Source organism: Phyllostomus discolor, chromosome 6, assembly GCF_004126475.2.
Source record: "Phyllostomus discolor isolate MPI-MPIP mPhyDis1 chromosome 6, mPhyDis1.pri.v3, whole genome shotgun sequence".
Classification (NCBI taxonomy): Eukaryota; Metazoa; Chordata; class Mammalia; order Chiroptera; family Phyllostomidae; genus Phyllostomus; species Phyllostomus discolor.
This window is the reverse complement of record NC_040908.2, coordinates 69,238,617-69,257,586: the sequence shown is the minus strand read 5'-3', so window position 1 is coordinate 69,257,586 and position 18,970 is coordinate 69,238,617. Positions and strand designations below refer to the sequence as shown.

Sequence of the window (18,970 nt, the reverse complement as noted above, 5' to 3'; positions counted from 1 at the left end):
CTGTGGGTCATTTCTTCTTTGTAATGGGTTATTGTCTCCTTCTATAGTCATATTGTGGGTTTTTTCCTCCTGCATGTGGCTTGACTTTTACCCCATGAGACTTGCCCCTCGTCTTTCTGCCCCTGGCCTTGGACCTCTGGCATCTCGCTGCAGTTTCTCTGTTACCCTGGAGGGTTTCCTGTTGATACACGCATGAAGATTTCACGGTGCACTGCTTCAATAGGATGGGTCAGAGCTGCCACTGGGTGACTTTGCCACTGGGTTCCCATGCAGAGAGGTGCCTTTATTTACATGCTTAGAAAGCATGGTGATTTTTGACTGCTTATACCAGGATTGGCAAAGAGTACAAAGGGTTGAATCTGGCATGCTGTTTGGTCTTGTAAATGAAGTTTTATTAGATCCAGCTCTTTTTTCACAGATTGTATGTGGCTGCCTTTGAGCTACAATGGAGTCAAATTGTTGTCGTAGAGACCATATGACTTGCAAAACCTAAAAATATTAGTCCTTTACAGAAACAGTTTTCTAGTGTCTGACCTGCCATTTCAAATTTGAAGTAACACCTCCACATTGAGCTTTCACAGAACTGGATTTCCCAGGGAAAGTCCACTGAAGACTCTCTCTGCCCTGACCCTCTTGCTCTGAGCAGCCGGAAACAGTGTCTGCGCGCCTCTGCCTCGGCTCTCCTGCCCAGCAAGTGCCAGTCTGCTCGGGGCCGCGGGCAGAGGCTCTGGGGGGTCGCCTCAATAGCCTGCCTCCTCTTCTCTCTTTCTCTCTGCTCTCTCCAGCCTGCCCAGTAGATGTTTCCTTCTTTGGCACATTTGGAAACTGCATTTGATAATTGACTGGACTAGTGAGCATTTTTTGTTTTAAGAAAACACCTAAGGTAAATATCTTTCTTTTGCTTTGCTTTCCTTTCCCAGCCGTTTAGCTGCTAGGAGGAGCACAGAAACTGCTTCCCTGGTCTGGGAGGCATTTCTCTGAGGATGGGCCTGGGTCCTTCCTGTCCCTTCTTGCTACTTTTCATTTCATCTTTCTAGAAGATAGGACTCATGGAAAACCTTCCCGTCCATGAAACCTAAAGCTCCTTTCCAGGGCAGGCTGCCCTTGCCCAGCATTATGGCCTTGGCATCCAGTGTGCAGAACCCCAGCCCCTGCTTTGCTGCCTCTCAGTGATGACATCTGCCCTTGCAGTGGTGACTCTGAGGTGGAGTCAGGCTGGCCATTTTCCTAACCAATCACTCCCAAGTCTGCTGCGATATATGCTGTGGCACCTCTGCCTGACCTGACACTTAGTGTCCTAAAGAGGGTTGTCACCCTTTACTGACTGTGATATTCTCCTTTCCTTCTCTCCTGTAGGGTCCAACCACGGCAGACCCAGCCTCCCAGCAGAGGAGAGCCCTGGGCGGAACCCAGGAGTTTAACTGCTTGCCAGGCAGCCCCAGGTCTGGGGAATAGACAAGCACGTGGGGAATGGAGAGAGTACAGCTGTGGAGCAGCTTCCTACCAGCCTGTCCTCATCCCCTCCCGGCCACGTTTTAGATGGCCCTTACAGATGTGGGTCCTGAGCTGTTCTCAGAACCAGGCGTCAGTGCCAGGAGCATTCAGGAGGTCCTGCCTCCTTTAGGAAAGGGGGGTCAGCTAGGCACAGCCCCCCAGGCCTGCTTCTGAAGGGAGTCAAAGGAACACCATCATTTCTGTTTTCCGGGCCCAGCCTTCCCCGGTGACAGTACAGTGTATCTGTACCCTTTGGGCCAACCCAGGATGTGAGTACACAATTACTGCCTTTGTGTGGCCGTGACCTGTACTCACTTTGCTCCTAATCTGCCAGTCTTCTGCTGCTGGCAGCACTATCTGAGCAAACCAAGAGCACCAGTTTTGGCTGGGGGTTCAGATCCATGGCCTTGGCTGTGGCGAACTTTGTGGCTTTCCTGACAGTGCCACATTTCAGAGCACACCCCAGCCTGTCCTATGTGCCAAACCTGGAAGCACGATTCTTCACAAGTCTGTGTCACTAGTCCTGCCCCTCCTGTGGAGGTGACTTCTCTGACCCTTACAGAGCCCTGAGCATGCCAGCTGGCCTCTGGGGGACTGAGAAGGCCTGCTGTTCTGCTGCGCCCCTGCCTCTTCTGCTTAGTGGCCATTAACAGTATTGTCACTTTGTGTTTTAACAAGAGGTCAAGTGTGAGAGGAAGGGCTCTTCTGCTGCACCTGATACTTCCTTCCTTGTCAGATCCAGGGAAAGTAACCAACTGTTAGACACCATCACACCGTCCTCCTGGCCCTCCGTGGGGGACCGTGCGAGTGAGTGCATGGAGGGCAGCGCGGGAGGGGAGGGCTGGAGGAGGACCAGGTGGGTGGGTCACCTTCATCTTTCTTTAAAAAACAAAACATGAAATCGGTTTTTCTGTATCTCTGAAACATTTTAAGCTCGTTGCCTGTTTCCTGTCTCTAGCTATTGGGTTTTAGAGAATTGGGAACAAGAAGGCATGTCTTTTTCTTCTGGTTTACCTCTGTTTACCGTCCACAGTTCTTTGTGTGGAAACGGGGCATCACAGGGACCTAAGCTTAGAATGGGTAGGGTGAGAGGAAGATTTCTGGAAAATTTCTCGGGAATTTGGGTCCTTATCTGGGATCAATGGGAGTGAAGGTCTCAAACAACAGTAGTGTGCTTGCTGAGTTGTTCTTACGGAATCTACTCCAAGAGCGAAATCCCAGGTGGAAAACAGACACAGCAGGCCCTTGAATAATATCTCATTCTAATGTGGATGAGATGCCCTAGGAACTTAACTCTTGCTTATACCAATCAGCCTGTGGTAAAATTGATTTTGTAGTATGCTTGCTTAAAGTTGCAGAACCCATTTGATATTAAGTGAGGGCTTATTGTACTTTAAAATCATTTTTCTCCAGAACAGTGGTTCTTCCCCTTGGCTGCACATTAGAATCACCTGGCAAGTTAAAAACACTGAGACTTGGGCCCACCCCAGGATTTAGCATCAGGATCTTTTTTTTTTTTTTAATAATTTTAGATTCATAGAAGAGTTCCACATACTTCCCCTTCATCTAGCTTTCCCTAATGTTAATATCTTACGTCACCTCAGTACCTTTAGCAAAACTAAGAGGTTAACACTGGTACAAAGAGAACTAAATGACACTTTATTTGGATTTTACCAGTTTTTCTAATGTCCTCTTTCAGTCACAGGATCCAATCCAGGATACCAGTTTGCGTTTAGAGATATTACCTTATTTTTCTCTTTGTTGAAATAATTATAGATTCATAGGAAGTTGCAAAGATAGAGGTACCCTTCACCCTGTTTTCCTCAATGGTTACATCTTTCTTAGTTACAGTACAGAATCAAGCCAGGAATCAGACACTGGGCAGAGAGGGTGCATCGTTCTATATCATCTCACGTGGAGCTTTGTGTAACCCCCACTACAGTCTAGACATAGCTGTCCCATCAACACCAGGATGTCCCTCCAACTACCCTTTCAGAGCCACCCCCCACCCCCCAGCCACCATCCCTGATCCCTGGTAACCAGTGATGTGCCTGTCATCTCTGTAATTTTATTTCAAGAATGTAACGTAAGTGGGATCATACAGTGTGTAGCCATTTGGGACTGGCTTTCCTGGGTGCATGCCGTGAGGGTCCATCCAGGTGGTTGGCATGTGTCAGCAGTTCATCCCTTTGGTGGTTGCATGGTGTTCTGTGGTGTATGCTCATTGTTCCAGTTAAGGACACCTAGGTGGCTTCCAGTTCTTGCCTCTCCCAAATAAAGCTGCTATGAACATTCATTACAGGTTTTTGTGTAAACATTGGTTTCTTTCTTTGAGGTAAATATTTAGTAGTATAATTACTAGATTATATGACCATTGCGTGTTTCGTTTTTAAAAACTGACTTTCAGAGTGGCTGAACAATTTTACATCCCCACCAGCAATGTATGAGTGACCCAGGTTCTTTGAATGCTCGTCAGCATTTGTTACTGTCACTGTATTTTATTTTAGCCATTGTGGTAGGTATGTAGTGATATCTCATTGTCATTTCATTTGCATTAACATAATGGCCAATGTATATCTCTTCATGTGCTTTCACTATGTGAGATATCTGTACATGTCTTTTGTTCACTTTCTCATTGGATTGTTTAATTTTTTACTGTGGAGTTTTAAGAGTTCTTAATATATATTCTAAATACTAGTCTTTTATCAAGGTTTTGGTTTACAAATATTTTCTCCCACTCTAGCTTATTTTCTCATCCTCTAAACGGGGTATTTTACAGAGCAGACATTTTTAATTTTGATCAAGTCCAATTTATTGATTTTTTTCTTTTATAGATTTTGTTTTTGGTATCATGGCTAAGAATCCTTTGTTTCCTGCTAGATTATCTCCTATGTGTTTTTTTTTTTCCTAAACTTTATAAATTTGTTTTATATTTATGTCTGATCCATTTTGAGTTAATTTTTGCATAAGGTATGACACAGGCCAGGGTTAAAGATTTTATTTTAGTTTCAGAGAGAGGGGAAGGGAGGGAGAAAGAGAGGGAGAGAAACATCAGTGTGTGGTTGCATCTCACATGCCCCCCAACTGGGGACCTGCCCAACAGCTCAGGCATGTGCCCTGACTGGGAATGGAACTGGTGACCTTTCGGTTCACAAGCTGACACTCAACCCACCAAGCTACAGCAGCCAGGGCAGGTCAGGGTTTGTTTGTTTGTTTGTTTGTTTGTTTGTTTTAATTTGCATTTTACTGTTTACTAATTAGATTGAATGTTTTTTTATATGTTGATGGGCAGTTCATGTTTTCTCTTCTGGGAAATGCCTATTCATGTCTTTTGCCCTTTTGCCTGTTCACAATAGTTGTTTATAAATACAAATTATGGATTCTCATAATTTGTAGGATAAAGGTGCTGCAAAAAGTTACCTCAGTTTGTTTAGCTTACCATTTTACTTATTGTGTCTTTTGGTAAATAGTTATTCTTAACTTTTCTGCAGTCAGATTTATCAAGTATTTTCTTTCATGGTTTGTTTCCCGTGTCTTAGTAAATTCTTCCCTATCCTAAGGTCGTAAAAATATTTTTCTACATTACCTGTCTATAAACACACATTTAAATGTCAGGCTCACCAGAAATTGATAGGTATGTGCACTGTCCAGTTTCCTTTATTTTTCCCCAAATGGGTAACCAAGCATTCTAGGTCTACACACTGGACTAGCACATCTTTTCCCTCTGCTTTGCACTGCCCTCTCTCATAAATCAGATGCTCACTCACATGTGTATTGACTTGGTATGCTGCATCTTTACTATATTATTTGTTGTTGTTCCTAATAATCTTAACAGTGGCGTCTTTAGGGTTTTCTAACATGTGGTGTCATGTCATCTGCAAATACTGACAGTGTTACTTCCCAATTTGGATGCCTTGTATTTCTTTTTCTTGCCTAATTGCTCTGCTTAGGGCTACTAGTACTAAGTTGAATAACAGTGGTGAGGTGAGAGTGGGCATCCTTATCTTGTCCCTCATCTTGGAAGAAAAGTTGTCAGTTTTCTACCACTGAGCATATTAGGTGAGGCTTTGTCAAAAGTGGTCTTTTTATGTGAGATACTTCCCTTCAATACCCATTTTATTGACCGTTTTAATCATCAGTGGATGTTGCATCTTGTCAAAGGCTTTCTCAACATCTATTAATATGATTATGTGACTTTTATCTTTTTATTTAGTTAATGTAGTATATTGCATTAATCAGTTTGCATGTGTTGAATCATCCCTCTGTCCCAGGAATAAACCCTCCTGATCGTGATGTATGTGATCTTTCTAATATTTTGTTGTATTTGATTTGCTGGAATTTTGTTTAGGATTTTTGCATCTGTGCTCATCAGAGAGAGTGGTCTTTAGTGTTCTTGTAGTGTGTTTGCCTGATTTTGGTATCAGGGAATGTTGGCTACATAAAATGAGTTAGGAAATATTCTCTCTTCAGTTTTTTTTGGAAGAATTTGAGAAGGATAGGTATTACGTATTCTCTAAATGTTTGGGTAGACTTCCTAATGGAGCCATCTGGTCCTGGGCTTTATTTTGGGAAGTTTTTCTTTTTTTCCATTTCTTATAGGTTATCGAATTTGCTAGCATATAGCCTTTCATAATATTCTTGTGCAATCCTTTATTTCTGTCATGTCCATTGTAACTGCTCTTTCATTTCTGATTTTATTGAGTCTCATTTTTCCTTAGTGAGTCAAGCCAGATATTTATCAATTTTACTGTATTTTTCTTTGTTCTCCATTTCATTTATTTTTGCTCTAATTTTTATTTCCTCTCTTCTACTGACTTTTGGCTTTATTTGTTCTTTTTCTAGTTCCTTAAGGTGTAATGTTAGGTTATTTGAGATTTTTCTTGTTTCTTGAGACAGGCCTACAATGCTGTAAACTTCCCTTTTAGTATGGCTTTGCTGCATACCCAAAATTTTGGTGTGTTGTCATTTTCATTTGTCTCAATCTTTTTTTTTTAAATTTTTTATTTCATTTTTATCTCTCTTTTTAGAGAGGAAAGGAGAGAGGGAGAAACACTGATGCCAGAGAGAAATATTAATTGCTCACCTTCTCATGCATGTCCCAATCAGGGATCAAACCCGCAACCTGGGTGTGTGCCCTGATGGGAGTCTAACCTGCAACCCTTCAGTCTTATGTGACGATGCTCCAACCAACTGAGCCACACCGGCCAGGGCTCTCAGTGTATCTTTTGATCTCTTTTATTTCTTTGACCCAGTCATGGTTCTGTAGTATGTTGTGTAATCTCCACATATATGTGTTTTTTTCCAGGTTTCTTGTAGTTATTTTCCAGTGTTATACTGTTATGATTGAGAAATATGCTTGGTGTGATTTCAGTATTCCTAAATTTTATTGAGACTAGTTTGGTGCCCCAGCATATGGTCTGTCCTTGAGAATGTTCTGAGTACACCTGAGATGAATGTATATTCTGCCATTTTGGTATGGAAAGTTCTATAAATAGTGGTTATGTTCATTTGGCCTAATGTGTCATTTAAAGCTGATGTTTTTTACTGACTTCCTGTTTGGATGATCAATCCATTATGTCAGTGGAGTATTGATAAGATCCCCTACTGTAATTATGTTTTTGTCAGGTTCTCCCCTAGGTTTAGCATTGCTTTATATATTTTGGTGCTTCCTGGCTGGGTGCATATATGTTGATAAGTGTTATGCTTGATGAATTATCCCCTTTATCATTATGTCTGTCTTTGGTCTCTTATTACCTTTGTTGTCCTGAAATCTATTTTGTTTTACCCTGGCTGGTGTCACTCAGTGGATTGGGTACTAGCCTTTGAGCCAAAAGGTCACCAGTTTGATTCCCAGTCAGGGCACATGCCTGGGTTGTAGGCCAGGTCCCCAGTAGGGGGTGTGCAAGAGGCAACCGCACATTGACATTTTTTTCCCTCTCTTTCTCCTTTCCTTCTCCCCTCTCTAAAAATAAATAAAATCTTTATATAAAAATATATTTTGTTTCATATAAGTACAGCAATACCTGCTTTTCTCTTCCTGCCTTTGCTTGGATTATCATCTCCACCCCTTTACTTTGAACCTGTGTTTGTCTTTGTAGCTGAGATGTGTCTCCTGAAGGCAGCGTATAGTTTGGGTCTTGGTTTTTACTCCATCTTTTACTCTGTGCCTTTTTAAAAGCCTTTTTAAAAGAAAGATTCGTTCATTCATCCATCCATTCGTTTATAGAGGGAGGGGAAGGGGAGGAGACAGAGGAAGAGAAATATCAATGTGCGAGAAATATTGATGTGTGAAATATCGATTGCTTGGTTGCCTTTCATGTGCCCTCAACTGGGGACCCAGTCTGCAATCCAGGCATGCCCCCTGACTGGGAATTCAGAATTAAACCAGTGACCTTTTTGTCTGTGGGACAGTGCCCAACCCACTGAGCCACAGCAGTCAGGGCTAGTCTGTGCCTTTTTATTGGTGAGTTTAGTGCATTTACATTTACATATTGATAGATAAGGACTTAACTAATGCCACTTTATCTTTTTCTCTTCTGGTTGTTCTGTATCTCCATCATTTGTTTCTGTCTGCTGGTGTTTCCGTCTGCTATTTTAGATTGGTGGTTTTCTATGATTTTTTCCCCTTAATTTTCTCTTTTATATTACATGTTTCAGCTCTAGATTTGTTTTACATTTATGTAAAATAAAGTTTCATACATATAATAATTTTTTCCTCTGATTGCGTCTTCATTCACCTGTGCAAGTTGTCACCCCCCCCCTTTATGTTTCTGTTGTCACAAAGAAGCCCTTTTTATGCTGTGTTCCTTTCCAAATTGCAGAACTTAAAGTCTCTCTTTAAAATGCTCTTTCCCCTTTACCTTTGTTATTGTTTATGCCCTATTCTAAAACAGAGTTGCAATTTCCTGCTTTGATCTGTCCATTTTTCTCCTTCAAAGTTTTTAAAAAAATTATTGATTTTAGAGAGGAAGGGAGAAGAACATCAATTTGTTATTCTGCTTATTTTATGTGTTCATTGGCTAACTGTCATAAGTGCTCTGACCAGGGATCAAACCCACAGCCTTACGTATCAGGACAATGCTCTAACCAACTGAGTGAGCTACCTAGCCAGGACTCAAACATTTTAATATACTTTTATCTTTTTGTTTCAGGTAGAAGAGCTTCTTTAAACATTTCCTGCAGTGCAGGTCTTGTGGTGGTAAATTTCCTTAGCTTTTGTTTATCTGAAAAAGCCTTCATTTTTCCTTCATATCTGAAGGTTAACTTTGCTGGTTGGTAGTTTCTCTCTTAAAATATTTTAAATATTTCACTCTACTCTCTCCTGCCTTGTAAGGTTTCTGCTAAAAATCCAGGGATAATCTAATAGGGTTTTCTTTGTAGGTTACAATCTTTTTGCCCCTGGCTACTGTGAGAATTCCTTGTCAATAAGTTTTTTGACAATTTTAATATAATGTGTCCTAGAGGTTGACTTAATTAGGTGTTCCGTTAGCAACTGCTGCTTTTTTTCCCTGTTTATATGAAATTCTAGAGGAGCTATGAAAGTTATTCTAGAAGAGGCCAAAGTAACCTATAGTGACAGAAGTAAGGCCAGCATGGGCCTCAGGGCTGGTGGCTGCAAAGGGACATGGGAGAGCATTTTGGAAGATGTCCTGTATTTTGACTGTGGTTGTACTTACACAGGTATATACATTTGTCAGAACCAACGGAAATGTGCTCCGAAAGTGGGTACATTTTTACCATATACAGTTTATACCTCAAAGCAGGGCAGCCAGGACAGAATATTCACATTAGAGATAATGTGAGCTCTGTTAGCTTCTTGAATTTAAGGGTTCAGCGCTTTCCATAGGTTTGGTAAGTTCTTATCAATTATTTATTTGATAAGCTCTCTGTCCCCTTCTCTTCTGTCTCCTGGCACACCCATTATCTTTGTTTCTCTTTCTCAGAGTCAGGTGGTTCTCATAGAGATCTTCCCTTTTCTTTAAACTCACAGTTCATTCTTCCCCCTGAGCTATTCGTTTCTAGATTTCTTTCTTTGAGCTCCTAATTGTGTGTTCCATCTGGCCTGCTGTTTCCAGTGCTTTCTAATTCATTCTTCAGCTCATTTGAGTTCTTCAGTTCCAGAATCTGTCTGGTAAGGTTCTTTTGTTTATTGATTCTATTCCTTAGCTCATCGAACTGCCTGAGTTTTTTCCATAACTGCAGTTTTGAATTCTCTTAAATCAGTCTTCTGTGTCTTGGAGTTTGGTTTCTGGAGACTTTTCTTTCTGAGCTTCCTTGTTACCTTGGTTATTCATGGTGCTTGGTAGATTGTTTCTCTGCCTGGGCACTTGATGTAGTGAACTCTTCTTTTTTAGTAACTGTTTTGCTCATTCCTCAGATTGAAATATACAAGGTCTTTCTTTTCTATTCCAGCAGATGGTGCTATAGTGCAAGTTTTGTTTCATTTTACCTGGTTTGCTGGTACCTCTGGGATTTCCTGGGGCAGTGTTGCCTCAGTCGAAGAAAATGCCCCGTATTTCTCCAAGGAGGTTGGTGTCCGGGCCATCTCATTCTCAGAGTACCATCCCTGTGGTGGGATGTGGCAGACAGTGGGGTTCTGGGCCTGTGAGTTTCTAGTCCCACCTTTTTGTAACTGGAGGCTGCCAACCATGCTGGGTTATCTTAGGTGTCTCCATACGAGGTTCTACCAGGATGGGTGGGTTGTGGGGGTTGGGTCCACAAGTCTTCAAATTTGCCTTCTTGCTAGTAATGGTGGCCACCAATCTGCTGCTGCCACAACACCACTGTGCTGTGTTGCAGCCCAGTTTAGGTGCAGTTGGAGCCTGCTACTGAGACAGGAATATTGCAGGTTTAGCTGCAATAGTGCTATCCCCTCAGGCTGGAATGTGGCTTCTGCCGCCTGCTGTTGTGTGAGAGGTGCAGCCTGACTCCTTCTTTCCATTGCGTCAGCTGGGGCCATGGTGGGCACCAGACTGCAACTGCAGCCCCATCTCTCCTTCCCCGTCCTGCCTGTGCTTGCTGCAGTGCTACCTTCGGAGGGCTTGATGTGCAGGTCTCTGATGTGTTTGTGTGTTGAATTATAGTTGTCTGACTTGCAACTGTATGATGTGGGTATCACTCCTTTTTTTAGCCTGTAGGTATCAAGCTGCTCCGGTACCTTTATCTTTTCTCCATTGAATTAACTTTTGTATCTTTGTTGAAAAGTCATTTGGGTATATTTGTGTCCATTTCTGAATTGTACTTTCTGTTCTATTGGTGTTTCCCTCCATCAGTTCCACACTGTCGCAATTACTGTAGCTGTACACAGACACACTCCATTTTATTGCACTCCCCGTTTCTTCACTCCACAGGTGTAGCATGGCTTGCAAATGGCAGGCAAGGCCCTCCACCAGCAAAAAGATTACAACTCACTTTATTGTAGTGGTTTGCAGCTGAACCTACGATATCTCCAAGATGCCTGTAGTGAGTTTTGAAATCCAGTAGACTCATTCTTCCCACTTTATTCTTTCTCAAAATTAAGCTGTAAGTTTAACAATAATCTTATCTAGCTCTACAAAAAATCTTAACTGGAATTTCGGCAGGAACTGTGTATCAGTTTGGGGAGAATTGATATCTTTGCTATGTTGCATCTTCCAAACCATGAGTTTGGTAAGTCTCCATTTATTTAAATCTTGTTTGATTTAATTCACCAGTGTTTTGTAGTTTTCAACATACAAGTCCTTACATGTTTTGTTAGATTTATGCCTAAACATTTTCGTTTCAGAAGCAATTGTAAATGGTACTGTTCTTAATTGTGGTGTTCACCTGTCATTGCTAATAATGTAGAAACAGGTTTTTGTGGGTTTATTTTTTACCCTGAGATCTTGCTAAACTCTCATATTCCAGGTGGTTTTTTGTAGATACCTTAGGATTCCTACATAGACAGATGTCACCTGTATGACCATACCGACACCTGGGTTCCAACCCAGGAACTCAGATCCAGTTGTCTGGATATTAGGACTTTAAAAAATTTCCCTTGTGACTCTAATAAGCAGCGAAGGCTGAGAACCACTGCTCTTTGAACCTATCAGCGAGCAAAGATGCCTTGAGCGTGAGGGTCAAGTACCCTGACTGCCCCCTCTGCACTAGGGGACTCTCTTGCTGTCGGGTGGTATGGTTAACTGGCTTGCGCTTGGCTGCTGAGGAAGACAAGGCTGTGGGCCTAATGGCCTGGTCCCTTCTAACCCGGAACACGCAAGTAGAATGAGCGATAACCAACCAGTTTTAATGAACACAAAGTACTGATGCGTATAAAAAGGTATTTTTGTCTGTCACTTAAGTATCCCCATTTTCTAGGTGGGGAGTTGTCTTCTCCATGGGCCAGAGTACCCATTTCTCCCACGACCTCAGCATCTGGGTGCATGGTGACTCTGTCCACACAGGGCAGCAGCTGCCCGTGGGAAGGGAAGATGTGGGGGCTGTCGTCAGCTTTTTCACACAGTAAGAATAGGCTTATTCTTGGCCTGAGAAGGCCCCCAATGTTAGGCAAAAATAACTGCTGTCGAATGGATGTCTGTCCCAGTGCTTACGTATGTGAGGTAGGCTAAATCTTCATTCTGCAGCCTGTCCCTCGGCCTATAGCTCTCAGGGCTGAGTTCTATAAGGTTCACTCTCTGGCATTTAAGGACCCATCCCTGCCAGGAGCACGTCTGCACCAGCACAACTTGAAGTATGAAGGACAGTGAAAGAGGAGGAGCCTCTAGGAGAGCATGTTCCATGTGGGGTTATAAATGTGCCCTCCAGTTAGCAGCGGGGGGACAGGAGCAGGTGAGTTCCTCTGCCCCCCTTCACAGTGGAGCTCAGCCCCTCTGTCCTGCCTAGGCAGCTGCAGAAGGCAACAGCCCCAGGGTACAGGCAGGAGCTCAAGCACCAGTACCAGGGTGGAGTTAGTGCCTGGGGTAAAGTAGGGTTGTGGGCCACTGCCCCAAAAACTGAGTGAGCCGCAGGCAACCCCAGCACCCCAGTCACTTCACTTTACCAGGAGAGCTCCTGGCTGGCCAAGTAGAGAACGGTGGGCAGGCCTGACCGAAACCTTCAGACAGTGGGCAGGGGATTCTCTATAAAGTATGGCTCTAGTTCTCAGTCTTAGGGTTTCTGTGGAAACCAGGTTGGTACTGGACTTATACTGTGAGGCCCCAGACCTGCTGGGCAACCCCTCCAGACCCAACACCAGAGTCCCTAAGACCAAATGGGTCTAGAGCCATTCCCAACACCATCAGGGTTTCTGCTGACAGCAGTGGAGTCACTGAGAAACCTCTGCCCAATGGCACTGGCCAGTTACAGAAATGCCTGCCGTCTCTGGCCTGGAGGGCAGCTGCTAGCCATGCTGAGTCACCACCTGGCAGGAAACACCCTGGTGGAGGTTGGGGCATAAGCAGTCCCCTAGGTGGAGGCTCACTGGACACTGGGGAAGACGAGCACCAACCTTGGGGACCCTGAGGTGTAGGACACCTTGGCTTTTGCTCCATCCTCTCTGCTGTTCCTTGTCTGGACCCACCTTGCTTTCTTCCTGCTCACCCAGAGTTCTACTCCAGTTCTTCCTAGTTTGTGCCCCGGCAGGGAGCAGCTCATCCCTGAAACTCGAAGCCAGGGAGGCTGTTTCATCCACCTGCCCTGGAGGCCTGAGGAATCAGGACTGAAGTCAAAACCACAGACAGGTGTGAGGATAGGAGGAGAAAGGGATGGAATGGTGGCTGTGAGGGGCCCTACGGGTCTGCTGTCATCAGCATCGTGTGCGGGGATGCCCCACGTGGGCCTGCAGAGCCTCGCGGATGCCTCGTTGCCAGTCTCGGGCCAGCTGCACTGGGGTCACTGAAGCCTGAGGACAAGGTTGGTGGGTCAGTCCTTTTGGGTGCTCTGCCCAGCCACCCTCCTAGGTGCACGGCCAGGTCTGGGGCCTGCTGGGACTCACCTGGTTCTGCATGCCCAGCTGGGCTCCATAGAGCAGCAGTACCTTCATGGCTCTGTAGTGGCCGTGCCGCACGGCCTCGTGTAGAGCTGTGTCCCCTTCCTGCCAAGAAAGGAAATGTTGGTGCTCTGCCTCCTGGGAGCATGCCCACGCTTGTCCCAGCTCCCTCTTCTTCCCTCACAGGTATGCATCTCCTAAACTCTAAGGGTCCCCATAGTATGTGCAACCAGGGGAGCAGTGGGAGCAGCAGCTCATCCCAGGCTGACCTCTGCCCTTGCCCCAAGGCCCCATTTCTCTGACTTCCTGGTGAGCTAAGGCAGCCCCTGCTTAGGCTCTCTCCTGTTGAAGGGATGTCATCCTCTTAACCTCCCCAGCCATGGGAAGGGTTGGGTTGGCAGGTGCTGTCCCTGAGCTCAGGTGCCCTCAGTCACTGTCCCCCCCACTGGAGGTGCCTCAAATAAGTGCCCACCTTGTCCTGTGCATCAATGTGGGCTCCACATGCGATGAGGTGCTCCAGGCACTCACAGTGCCCTGTGCGCACAGCCACGTGCAGGGGGGTGCTCCAGATCTAAGGGTGTGAGTGAGAAAGTGTCCAAAGGGCTGTATTTCCTCCAGGAACAACACTGTCCTGTGACTGCGCACCTGCTCCTGACAGGCCGCCCCACTGGGATGTGCCCTCACCTTGTCCCGGGCATTGACCTGGGCTCCGTGGTTAAGCAGCTGTTTGAGGATGTCCAGGTGTCCTCCTCGGCAGGCCCAGAACACAGGCGTCCTGTCCAGCTGCAAAACAAAAGCACAAACCCTGTGACACTGTATGCCAGGTAGCGCCTCTACTTGGAGAATGGGCCTTCCCTGCTGCTCACCAAGTCGCGAGTGTCCACAGTGGCCCCTGCCTCCAACAGCTTGTTCACCAGCTGGCTGTGACCCTTCAGGCAAGCCCAGTGCAGGGCTGTGCGGTGGAGCTGGAGGGTGGAGATGGGGGGCAGGGGTTAGCATGTTTTGCAGTGTATAATGTGCACCCACATTTTTGGCCTTCACTTTCAGGAAACCATTTTATTTTATTTTTTTAAGCTTTTCTTTTTAGAGAGAGGGAGAGAAACATCAGTGCATGGTTGCCCCTGGAGCGCCCCCACTGAGGACGGAGCCCACAACACAGGCATGTGTGTTCTGAAGCGAACCAGTGACCCCCTGGTTCTCAGGCCAGTGCTCAGTCCACTGAGCCACATCAGCCAGGGCTAAGTTTTTAATTACTTTGAGATATTTGTTTTTGGTATTATAAAGGAATTTTAGCATTTATTTTTTAACATGTTATGGTATAAGAAATTTTATATAACAAATAATTACAAAACAAAAACATACAAGGTATTTCAGGTTATTTTTCCCTCCAAATGTTGGGCAAAAAAGGGCGCATTATACACGGCAAAATACGGTAAGTAGGTGGAACATGGCCACCACTAGAGGTCCCACCCCTAATCCTGTTCCCAGAACTGGCACCCTGAACAGAGCTGCCTGCTCCCGAATCTCGCAAAGGGCCCCTTCCTCTGGCTCAGCAGGCACCAGGGGTTTGTGTCCCGTAACACAGGAAAGCACCCCAAAGACCCCTGCAGCTGCTGAGCTGCTCTCTGATTTGCTCCACCCTCGCTACCTTGTCATGGGCATCAGGGTCCCCTCCATCTGTCAGGTACTTGTCAATCAGGGCTTCCTGGTTCTCAGCAGCTGCCTTCAGGAACATTTCTAAGTCCACGGGCTCCAGCTGGACCTGGGCCTGGGGCTGGAAAAGTTAAGGACAAGAGCAAATCCACAAATGGTAGGCCTCAGGGACATTACCACTTCACTAAGTCACACCAGGTGGTCCCCACAGAGACACTGTCAGCTTGTACAAATAATAGGTTTTTTAAAAACCATGAGATTCTGGCTAAATAGCTGTTTGGGTGAGGGGAGTTAGGGGTTCACTTGTGTCCCCCAAGTTCATATGTTGAAGTCCTGGCCTCCAGACCTTCAGAATGTGACCTTAATTGGAAACAGTGTCATTGCAGCTGTAGTTAAGATGTTATACTGGAGCAGAGTGGGCCCTAATCCAGTGTAATGGTGTCCTTACAAAAGGATATTTGGAATCAGAGACATGCACCCAGGGAGAGTGCCGTGTGAGCATGGGACAGAGACTGGGGTGATGTGTCCACAAGCAAGGGAACACCAAGCTTTGCCACCAGCCCACAGGAACTTGGACAGGCCTGGACAGACTCCCTCACAGCTCCAAAAGGAGCCCATCTTGCTGACAACAAGACTGCGGACTTGCAGCCTCCAGAATTGTTTAAGCCCCAGTAGCCCCAGCAACTGAACACAGGGTGGGGGGCTCCAGAATGGACTGTCCAGCTCATCAGTTGCTGCTGTGCAGGTGTGGCCCAAGCCCCCCCCACTACCCAGCATCTCACCCACCTTAACCACGGACTTAGGTGCCCTGGGGGGGAATCTACGTTTCAGTCGATTTTCTCTTCGTCTTTGAACCAAGTTTTCCAAGTCAGCCAGATTCTCCAGTTTAAGTCTGGAACTCGTAAATCTCTCCAGCTGGGGCAAAAGACAAAAGACCAGGCTAGCCATTAGCCACAGGTGCTGGGGTCTTAGGGGCAGGCTTACTCTAAGCCCCATCTTTCCTGCCCAGAGCAGAACCACCAGCTGCTCTGGCTGCCGCCCTGCATCACTCACTCTCCTCCTCTTCTCTTCTCCCAGTTTCTGCTTCTCCTGGGCCACGACCTCACGGGGTCCCAGCCTCCAGTTGCCCGGCCACACTCCAGGATCAGGAACTTCATGTCCATGTCCCAACACCTTCCTTTCTTCTCTTTCTCCACTTACCTGTGGGAACAGGGTAAGGATAAAGAAGAAAATTACAAGTCGTTGGAGAACCTAGCTATGCAGTGGGGGTCCTGACAAGCTGACCAACAGGCCAGTGTCCTGGTCTGAGGGCTGGCCTGGCCCTTCTCAAAGCTCCCGGAGCCGGAGCTAGGGTTGCTTCTGGCTCTCACCAGCAACCACCCACCCTGTCCTGTCAGCAAGGGCGTAGGGTTGGGGGTGGTGACCCCACACCTATTTTTACTCCTGGGCACATGACACCTCAGCTTCCCTTAGGGGTTGCTGCCCTTACATTCCTACCAGATCACGCCACACTGCCACCTGACCCCAGTCTTGGAGGGACAGAAGAGATGCTGCCTGGGTAAAAGTCTGAGTTTCCGGGTTCAAATATTGGCTCTTCACAGAGCTGCCTCTTCATCAGCAAAATGGTGTCAAACTAGCACTTAGCTCACATTGCTGTGCTGGGGCCGAGCCCATTGCCTGATGCTATGCCCGGCCTGTCCTTCCAGGACCGCCCCCCCCGCCCCCCAGGGTATTTGCAGCTGGGAGCACCAAAGAAGGAACATGCTGAGGGGAGAAAAAGGTTGGAATGACAAGATGTCAGGGCCTGGGTCTTTCTTTCAAAGCAAAGCCTGGCAAGCCAACACTCCTTGGGCCCTGCAGCCACTCCTGCAGAGGCTGTACCAGGCTGGGGCCCACTGGCTCCTGTGACATCCTGGGCCTCCTATGTCCCACCTCACCAAAACACAACCCCAATTGTCACCAGTGTTCCTTTGTCTCTCAATGTCCAGGGAACTGGAGCGCTGTCCTCCCTCCCCTACCAAGGCATCCAGACTCTCAGGCCATTTCCAGAGCAATTGCAATCCTGACAGTTGAGCTAAACCAAGGCCCAACTACAGTCACATTTTCCAAGGGAGCCTGTCCTTTCCTGCTCCTTTAGCCATCACAGCCCAGGGCAGAGCTTACTAAATTCCAGAATTTTCATGTCACCGTCACCCAACATTTTGTACCATCAGTTTCCCTCTGTTGCTCCCTAAGCCCACCCTCGCCACCTCCGTGAGAACCAGCAGACAAATGAGAAGTTTCTGCTCCAAAAACCTGATCCTCAGACCACAGAAGCAGCTGCCTTCCCTCCTCGTTTTGCTGAGTCAGTCTGGGGGTCCCAGATGACGGCCTAACCTTCTGCCCCTCTTCCCACATCCTTACCAACTGCTGGACACTGACGACGTCCATGGTCCCCCCCCTTCCTGCTCTCCAACCCCCAGTGAAAAGAGTTGAGCTGTGAGCCCTTTTATAGATGAGCTGTCTCCTGGCGGCAGGCAGGGCAGGGAGGCTTGCACCTGGGCCAGATGACTCTGTGGCTCTGTAATTCCCACCAAAATACCAGCGTGGCCCACAGCCACACAGGCAGGAGGAGTGGCTGTTCTGAACTGAATCGGTGTATCCTCGGACCTATACCACGCCTGCGCCATCCCCCACACCTGCTCCTGAGTAATTCTACCATAGACACGTATTCTGGGGTGCCTGGGCCCCTAGCCCAGATTCAGGGGGAGATGGTTCCTACTTTCCTAAGTTCAGATACTACTTAAGAAGAAGTCAGATGTGAGCCTCCACATTGCTGTGGGTCTGGCCACCAGAGACCCTGAAAGGCCCAGCCCAAGTGTCCTAGTGAAAGCAGCCAGAACCCTAGAGGACTGGGGAAGGATGGGCCCCGGAGGCTGCCTTCTGCTTCAGGAACCCTCATGGCACTGACAGGGAGAGACCAGGCTTCAAGGGATTTTCCAGCTCCCAGCCATTGTCAAGGCTGCCCCCACTTCTCCCTCACCATTCTGAGGGCCAGCATTTTTAATTACACCATCAGGGGCCAAGTCCAGCCTGTCATTGGCACCTTGGCCCTCAAAGATCCATCTAGGCCCTGCATTCAGGTTCCTACGATGCTCTCCTGGCATGGGCTATGCCTTTCCATGGGGAACGAGAAACTGACATCTGCTCCGGGCTCAAATACACAATGTCAACCATTAATCCAGTCACAAAGCAACCTGTCACAAGCCCCAAAGTCAAACTTCCTAAGCGTCCCTAGAGTGCCAGCATGCCCTTCAACCAGCTGTGCCTTGAACTATGCCTTAACCTTTGAAAGGAAATCTGATAGCCAGTAAATAAGACTCCAGAGTGGGAGCAACATGAGCAGAGATGACCAAAAGAGAGGGAGGGGAAATGCGGGTCAAGGACAGCCCAAGGCCCTGAAGGGCTGTCAGTGGCCCCACCCATGGCTGGCTGGCTAATTTGTTAGTTCTTGCCAGTTCTGAGACCAGAGTTTTTAAAAGAAACTCTATTTATGCTTCAGGGTATCCTGTAAAAGGTGATTTCTTGCCTTTCCCTATGAAGAAGGAAAGGGTTTCTTAGCCCCAAGTGAAGGGAACAGACAAGAGAAGGTCAGACTGGCTCTGGGCTGCACTGCCAGCCACACAAATCATGCTCCTCTCCCTCAGCAGTACCCGATGGGCTTCATCTGAAACTTGGCCAAAAGCATGTTTCTTCCACATGAAACAAGATGGCATTAACTCTGACTTACAATAAAATTACTCCTTGTAAAAAAATCCACACATAATGAATAAGGCCCAAAAAGACCCCCTTCACTTATAAGCACTCTCAGCACAGTGGCCCCGGGGAGCCACGGTTCCG

At 46.6% G+C, this 18,970-nt stretch overlaps 2 protein-coding genes across 8 annotated transcripts in view; one reads left to right on the top strand and one right to left on the bottom strand.

Moving 5' to 3' along the window:
- The window catches only part of LOC114498404 (metal transporter CNNM4), a 75,516-nt gene that overhangs the window by 55,275 nt on the left and 1,271 nt on the right, over window positions 1–18,970 (top strand). For 2 of the 7 annotated variants that reach the window (XM_036030090.1, XM_028514275.2), the window contains exon 8: window positions 1,357–3,790. The exons of 1 other annotated variant lie outside the window; for it this stretch is intronic. In XM_036030090.1, the coding sequence (XP_035885983.1) occupies window positions 1,357–1,421 (65 nt within the window). In that variant the 3' untranslated portion in view covers window positions 1,422–3,790. Of the gene's footprint in view, window positions 1–785; window positions 884–1,353; window positions 3,791–18,970 lie in introns of those variants that run through there. 4 more of the 7 variants (XM_036030089.1, XM_036030092.1, XM_036030091.1 and 1 more) reach the window with 3 other exon arrangements.
- Window positions 11,738–17,950, bottom strand: ANKRD23 (ankyrin repeat domain 23). Its single transcript, XM_028516649.2, has 9 exons — window positions 17,495–17,950; window positions 16,145–16,291; window positions 15,878–16,006; window positions 15,087–15,212; window positions 14,305–14,403; window positions 14,123–14,221; window positions 13,911–14,009; window positions 13,445–13,543; window positions 11,738–13,351 (listed from the first exon to the last, which is right to left on the bottom strand). The coding sequence occupies exons 1-9, from the start codon at window positions 17,519–17,521 to the stop codon at window positions 13,256–13,258; spliced, it is 921 nt and encodes a 306-aa protein (XP_028372450.1). The 5' UTR covers window positions 17,522–17,950; the 3' UTR covers window positions 11,738–13,255.